At 45.3% G+C, this 7,933-nt stretch overlaps 1 protein-coding gene across 7 annotated transcripts in view; it reads right to left on the bottom strand.

Moving 5' to 3' along the window:
- Nucleotides 1-6,259: 6,259 nt before the first annotated feature.
- Nucleotides 6,260-7,933, bottom strand: part of ANK1 (ankyrin 1) — a 183,501-nt gene continuing 181,827 nt past the window's right edge. For all 7 annotated transcript variants that reach the window (XM_044278999.1, XM_044278997.1, XM_044279000.1 and 4 more), the window contains one exon: nucleotides 6,260-7,660. Coding sequence is in view for 1 of the 7 variants with exons in the window: in XM_044279000.1 (XP_044134935.1) it covers nucleotides 7,634-7,660 (27 nt within the window). In the remaining 6 variants the exon portion in view is untranslated. The remainder of the gene's footprint in view (nucleotides 7,661-7,933) is intronic.

Genomic DNA, 7,933 nt, shown 5'->3' with positions numbered 1-7,933 from the left:
GGTGGGCTAGATCTAACACAAGCTTGTGATAAGCCTTGGGGACCACCAACTGATCAATAGGCTCACCCCGTAGTTGGCTTACCCGATACAACATATCTTGATGAACCACAAAATGGGGAAACACTGACTCTGCCCCAGGTTGTTGTGGTTCACCATCTACTAATAATGCATTTTCCCAGGCGCAGGATAGGGTTGGGTCCTGACGTTGGGCGGTACCAAAATTATCCCCGGAGACACTGAGGTCTGCCAATTAAGGACCCAGCGGCAAGTCCTTCACGTCTCCCACCATAACACTTAGTGGGGTTGTCTCCGCCTCCTCCACTGAAGTGGCGGTCACCCCTACCGCTGGCCCTTAGATCTCAGGTTCTCAGGGTTCTCGTCTCCCCCCTGAGCCGGGCAACTCTGCTAGGGTTACCCCTGTCTCATAGGTATCAGTCACTCTCATAGCAGGCCACAGTGTCGGGAAGCTCGGGAAGTCTCTCCCTATTATGAGTTCATAATGTAGATTTGTGGCGACAACCACCTCGTGGGTCCATCTACCGGCCACCGTGGTTAGAGACAACAGCGCGGTGGGGTAGTCTTTTAACTCTCCGTGGATGCACATCACCCCGACTTTCCGGCCAGTATACTCAGTGGACCGCACCAGGGTAGCCCTTACTAGGGTCACCAGACTCCTTGAGTCCAGCAGAGCCTCAGCCGGAGTGTCTCCCACTTCCACCTGGCACAAGTGATCTAGAGACTCTGGGGTACCTGTTGCACACAGCCACCTGGCATATAGTGACTGACGATAGCCATAGTTAGTGTCCATGGGTTCATCCCGATGGGGACAGTCAGCCCTTACATGGCAAGGCTCCTGACACCGCCATCAGACTATCGGAGCCAGGTCCGCCATGGGTACATCCTGGGTGGGTTTTATCGTCTCAAATCTCCGGCCCTGGGGTGGAGATCTCCGGGGTTTGCCAACCCCCCTCCCGACAGGACCCTCCTTTAGATTCCTGGTAGCTTCATAGCGTTCCACCAGGTCCACCATCTCAAAGGCATGGCCAGGAGGCAGCTGAGCAATCCAGTCCAGTGCTGGAGAAGGTATGGCAAAGCCCTCCAGAACATATCGGCTAATAGTCTATCTAGCATAGCCGGGGGACAGCACATCAGGCTGTAGCCACTTTTGCAAGAGCTAGAGTAAGTCATAATACTGGGTCCTCGCAGGCTCAGCCGGCTTATACCCCCACTGATGTACCTGCTGGGCCCGGACCAACACATTCATCCCCAGTCTTGCCAAAATCTCACCCTTTACTTTTTGGTAGTCGGCCGCTTGATCGTCCGGCAAATCGAAATGCACCCACTGGGAATCGGATGCCAGGAATGGAGCGACGACCTCAGCCCACTTTTGCCTTATAGCCACCTTCTCGTACATCGCCAGGTAGGTTTCGATGTCGTCTGCTGGGTTCATCTTCGGAATCGCGGAACGGACTTCTTTCTGGGCATCGTGGACGATCGGGGTTGCTCCTGCTGTCTGCAAAGCCATCACGTGCTGTAGCAGCAACTGGTTAGTCTCCTGCTGCTGCTTATTAGCCTTGCGTTGCTGCAGGTTTGTCTCTCGCTGCTGCAGATTAGCCTCCATGAGGGCCTTCACAACAGCCTCAATTTTGTTGTGGGGCACTGGTTGTAACACAGCTGGTTTAATGTACGACATACAACCGTGCCTGAAAAATGCAGAAACCCAAAATATCGGTGTTCACGTCAGCCTCACTGCTCTTTCCAGCATCCTCCACCAATTGTGGGGACTCGCTCTGGTAGACAGGATTAGTGGGCGCAGTACAGATGCAACAACAAGTTCTTTGGACAAACAGTTCAGTGTTTTATTGACACTTGAGGCAAGTGACAAAACAAGCAGTCATATTTAAACAAAAAGTCACCTTGCGTGGTTGGTGGTAATTCACACCATGCGGCAATTCTGCCTCAAAGAGTCCTTGCTCATAGCAGCCAAACAGGTAGCAAGCCTTCATCCAGACACCAGGCTCCCAGATCCCAACACAGAGACATGGCTTCTGAGCCCAGCTGCCTATTTAAGGACAGCCAGGTGCTGCCAAAACCCGGAACGGCATTTAAAATCTGGTCTGGTATTTGCCCTCACCTGGCTGTAAATCAGCCCAGCAGCACATGCTGGGAGGAAAATACCTGTTTTCCCAGAGCAAACCTCTGACTGTGTCACAATACATACATTTCAGAGATAAATGCACTGTAACCAGCATGTACAACATTTGCTGCCTTCCTTCCTTAAATAAGGGCAATAATTGCCACCTGTTTTTCAAAGAATGCATGACCTCATTTATTGAACTCCACACTGCTATTATTTTGAACATGCCCCTTTCAATTAGTAATATATGTATGTACGTCCTTCTTTATCTATATATATATATATATATATAATATACATAGATAGAAGAAAGAAGATATATATATATATATACACACAGTGAGGAACAGAAGTATTTGAACTCCCTGCGATTTTGCAATATAGTTGTGTTCAAAATAATAGCAGTGTGTTTAAAAAAGCGAATAAAGCTCAGAATCCTTGTAATAGCTTTTATTTCCATACACACAAATGCATTGGGAACACTAGACATTCTATTCCAAATCAAGACATGAAGAAAAATATATAAAATTTGTGTTGTTCCTCTAAAAAAATTGAAGAAAAGTGAACATTAGACTGTTCACAAAAATAGCAGTGTTTGTATTCTTCTTTACAAACTCAAACATTCACTATATAAACTGAAAAATGTTTGAAGATTTAGCTTTCCTTTGAATCCCTTAACTAATATTTAGTTGTATAACCACTGTTTCTGAGAACGGCTGTACATCTGGGTTGCATGGAGTCAACCAACTTCTGGTATTCCAGCCCAGGATGATTGGACTACATTCCACAGTTCTTCTCTATTTCTTGGTTTTGCCTCAGAAACTGCATTTTTGATGTCACCTCACAAGTTTTCTATTGGATTAAGATCCGGGGATTGGGCTGACCGCTCCATAACGTCCATCTTGTTGGTCTGGAACCAAGATGATGCACGTTTACTGGTGTGTTTGGGGTCGTTGTCTTGTTGGATCACCCATTTCAAGGGCATTTCCTCTTCAGCATAAGGCAGCATGACCTCTTCAAGTATTCTGATGTATTCAAACTGATCCATGATTCCTGGTATGCGATAAATAGGCCCAACACTGTGGTATGAGAAACATCCCCATAGCATGATGCTTGCGCCACCATGCTTCCCTGTCTTCACAGTGTACTGGGGCTTGAATTCAGTGTTTGGGAGTTGTCTGACAAACTGTCTCCGGCCACTAGACCCAAAAAGAACAATCTTAGGGTCCATTCACACGTCCGTTGTTTCTTTCCTGATCTGTTCCGTTTTTTGCGGAACAGATCTGGACCAGTTCTGTACCCATTCATTTTCAATGGGTCCTGAAAAAAATCGCACAGCACAATGTCCGATTTTTTTGTCAGGACCCATTGAAAATGAATCGGTACAGAACTGGTCCAGATCTGTTCCACAAAAAACGGAACAGATCAGGAAAGAAACAACGGACGTGTGAATGGACCCTTACTTTCATCAGTCCACAAAGTGTCTGTTTAGGCCGTCAATGTGCTCTTTGTCATATTGTAACCTCTTCAGCTCATGTCTTTTTTTCAACAGTGGGACTTTGTGGGGGCTTCTTGCAGATAGCTTGGCTTCACATAGGCGTCTTCTAATTGTAAGGCCTCTTTCACACGGCCGTTGCGGAAACATGTGCGGGTGTGTTGCGGGAACACCCGCGATTTTTACACGCGAGTGCAAAACATTGTCATGCGTTTTGCACTCGTGTGAGAAAAATCGCGCATGTTTGGTACCCAAACCCGAACTTCTTCACAGAAGTTCAGGCTTGGGATCGGTGTTCTGTAGATTGTATTATTTTCCCTTATAACATGGTCATGAGGGAAAATAATAGCATTCTGAATACAGAATGCATAGTACAATAGCGCTGGAGGGGTTAAAAAAAAATAATAATAATTTAACACTCCTCAGTCCACTTGCTTGCGAAGCCGGCATCTCCTTCTGTCTTAGCTTTGTGTAGCAACAAGGACCTTTGGTGACGTCACTCCGGTCATCACATGATCCATCACCATGGTAAAAGATCATGTGATGGATCATGTGATCACTGTGACGTCACCAAAGGTCCTGTTCCTGCACAAAGCTAAGACAGAAGGAGATGCCGTCTACGTGAGCAAGTGGACTAAGGTGAGTTACATTTTTTATTTATTTTTTAACCCCTCCAGCGCTATTGTACTATGCATTCTGTATTCAGAATGCTATTATTTTCCCTTATACCCATGTTATAATAGAAAACAATAAAGATCAGGTCTCCATCCCGATTGTCTCCTAGCAACCGTGCGTGAAAATCGCACCGCATCCGCACTTGCTTGCGATTTTCACGCAACCCCATTCATTTCTATGGGGCCTGCGTTGCGTGTAAAACGCAGAATATAGAGCATGCTGTGATTTTCACGCAACGCACAAGTGATGCCTGAAAATCACCGCTCCTGTGAACAGCCCCATAGAAATGAATGGGTCGGTATTCAGTGCGGGTGTAATGCGTTCAACTCACGCATCGCATCCGCGTGGAATACTCGCCCGTGTGAAAGGGGCCTAACAGTACTCACAGGTAACTTTAGACCTTCTTTGATCTTCCTGGAGCTGATTGTTGGCGGAGTCCTTGCCTTTTTGGCTATTCTTCTATCCATTCAAATGGTAGTTTTTAGCTTTCTTCCATGTCTTTCAGGTTTTGGTTGCCATTTTAAAGCATTTGCAATTATTTTAGCTGAGCAGCCTATCGTTTTCTGCACTTCTTTATATGTTTTCCCCTCTCCAATTAACTTTTTAATCAAGGTACGCTGTTCTTCTGAACAATGTCTGGAACGACCCATGTTCCTCAGAATTTCAGAGATAAATGCACTGTAACCAGCATGTACAAAATTTGCTGCCTTCCTTCCTTAAATAAGGGCAATAATTGCCACCTGTTTTTCAAAGAATGAATGACCTAATTTATTGAACTCCACACTGCTATTATTTTGAACATGCCCCTTTCAATTAGTGATTGAATTACACAGAATCAGCAGCATGCATGTCAAGACTTCTGGGTCTGTTGGGTTTCTATTACTCTACTACACCTGCTAGTAAATTATTTGCCATGTAGAAATATATTTCTACCAAAAACAGTGATTGATCAGGTTAGTGATGTCTGACTGCTATTATTTTGAACACAACTGTATATATATATATATATATATATATATATATTTTTTTTTTTTTTTCTATCTTCTTCCTCCAGCTTCGCATTGTCCTCCTATGGAATTAAATAAACTGTCCTGGTCGAGGTTTTTGGCTCGTTACACTAACGCTAGGTTTATACCGCATGTCGCCAAAACCCCACCAAGCCATGGTGGCCAATGGGTGCACGTGACACTGATGGACACAAAAAACTATTTTGAGTAACACTTTTTTTTGTATCCAGGACAGATTTGTATTCACTGTACCGTTTCTTCTACTCACTGAGAGCAAACAGAGATATTGAAAATGTGAGCATTTAAGTATTTTAGCAAATTGCATCCATTTCATTCTACAATAAACATAGTATTCTAATGTAATGGTGAGGGGCGTTGCTGAGGGGCTTGACAACTGGGATTCCTACTGTGTAGCGTGTGGGATACATTTTATATACAGCGGTCCCTAAAGTTACAATACTAATTGGTTCCAGGACAACCATTGTAAGTTGAGTAATCACCTCCAAAGCCCCAAAATGTTATCCAAGATAAGAGAAAATGAAGATTTAGGAAAAATAAGCAGATAACTAAGACAGATAAAACTAATCCCTACATATAACAGTCATTATATACATATATACAGCTGTTTTACCAGAGAAGAGGCCTTGATTGTTTGGATCGGAGTCTGAGACATTGTATGCGGAGTCTGGTTTACGATGGGTCAGAAAAGACCATTGTATGGTGAGAATATTGAGGGATCGCTGTATTTTTACTTAAAATCCATTAACGGAAACATATAGCATCTTCTGTGTCAGGGCATGCTGCGTCATGCAGTTCTCCGACATCTGTAGAACCAATGGGTACAATAACTTCCCCCTCCCTACTGCAACAGAAGTCTAGCTCAGCGCCGCCACCTTGTGGTCATTGTAAGTATGACATGCTGTGCACAGATGAAATGACACAAGATAAGATTATATTGCATAGTATTTATTCCCATATGAGCAGTTATTGTACAATCAGCTTTTTATGCATATCAGAAATTGCATCTAAAAAGAGCGCTGGAGAGGTTGTGAAGGTGAGTGCTTTGTCTCTCCGGAGCAGGGCTGGAGGGTCTGGACTTGGGATAACTGGAGTGGGGAGGGGGAGTTGCTTAAATCCTTTAATATATAGAATTCTCCCCTCCCCCCCTAAAGCTGGAACCACATTCCTGAGTCAGGGGGGCAGTTTAATCCCCGCAAACCCCTCTACCCTTAATGCATTGTATAAAGACACTCAGCATCTCTACGCACTTTCAGCCCCTGATAGATGAACATGCCGCGCTGTATGGTGAGAATGAGTATCTCTATACACTCCTAGCCCCTGGTAGTAAAACATGCTGCCCTGCGATGTGATGGGTCTGCTTATATCTACACACCACCGTCTCCCCCCCCCCCATTCTAAACGGACTGCACTGTACAATAATGCAGGCTACCTTTATGCACTAGCTTGAGAATAAGCATGCTGCGCTGTATAACGGCGCGGAGTGCCACCTAAAAATGCCATAGCCATCTGAAAAGAAGAACATGCCGCGCTGTATAATGGTACTGAGTATCTACATACAACTCCTTGGGTCTGGTCACGCCCCCGAGTAACAATACTGAGTATCCCTAACATGTAGCCCTTTTCGCTTTCGAAGAAAGAAAAAAATTTGGAGCGCAAATGAATTGCAACGTGGGGAACCCTTGCCTGGTCTGCCCGGTCAACGTTGTGCTGTGCCCTGTGGCCTGGAAGACGATCCTTACCCAGGTGGAGGGTGACTCCTATTGCTGTTTGTCGACGGACAGAGAAATATAAAGTTGGGGGAGGAAGGGGGGGTGGGTGCGGGGGGGTGGGTGCTCCCTTAATGTTGCGGTAGAGTGTATAGACATACTCAGTACTGATATACATCTGAGACGCAAAGCATTTTGCAGCTGGGAAAGAAGGAAAAGGTTAAGTATCACCCATTTTTTTTTCCAGTCTGATTTGGTAAAAAGGTCCCCCCCCCCACTGGGGTTCCATTGGGTAAAGGGGGAGGGGAGCAGGTGAATTTGAATAATGGGAAGAACGGAGGGGGGGCAACTCTGTCCTCTTCCCCAATGTCATCTCATGCATATTACTCTGTAACATGCAGGGTGCAAATCTTCATGCCGTGAGCATACAGGGGGGTGAGCGTCTTGCTTCGGACTTTGGAGGGGGAGGGACCCCTCTGTGATTTATTCTTCCTGGAGGGGAGATGCCTGCTAATAGATGAGCAAGGAGAAATTCGGTTCTGATTCGGTTTTTTTCTTCTGTGGGGTGCAGTAAATGGCAGTCGGGTCGGCTTCAATAGCTTGTACTTGAGGTGTAGTTCTGGGCAAAGAGAGAAAAAAGCAAAACAAATTCTTCTGTTAATATCAAGGGTAATCACCCGGATACATCAGATACCTGGAAAAAACGGGCGTTGGGCAATATGGCTGCTGCTGGGATTCTCATCCAGGGGTTGTCTGACCAATTAAAAAAAACAAAAGCTCACAATGGTGTCAAATAATAAAATAAGTCATCTTCGCGATCCTTTCCGCTCCCGTTCCGATGCTTTCTTGGCCTAGGGCAGGACATTGCTGCAGCCTGTGATTGGTTGAGTGG

This window comes from Bufo gargarizans, chromosome 2 (genome assembly GCF_014858855.1).
Source record: "Bufo gargarizans isolate SCDJY-AF-19 chromosome 2, ASM1485885v1, whole genome shotgun sequence".
In the NCBI taxonomy this organism is placed as follows: domain Eukaryota; kingdom Metazoa; phylum Chordata; class Amphibia; order Anura; family Bufonidae; genus Bufo; species Bufo gargarizans.
Note: the sequence above shows the minus strand (reverse complement) of the source record. Positions and strands in the feature narration are given on the sequence as shown.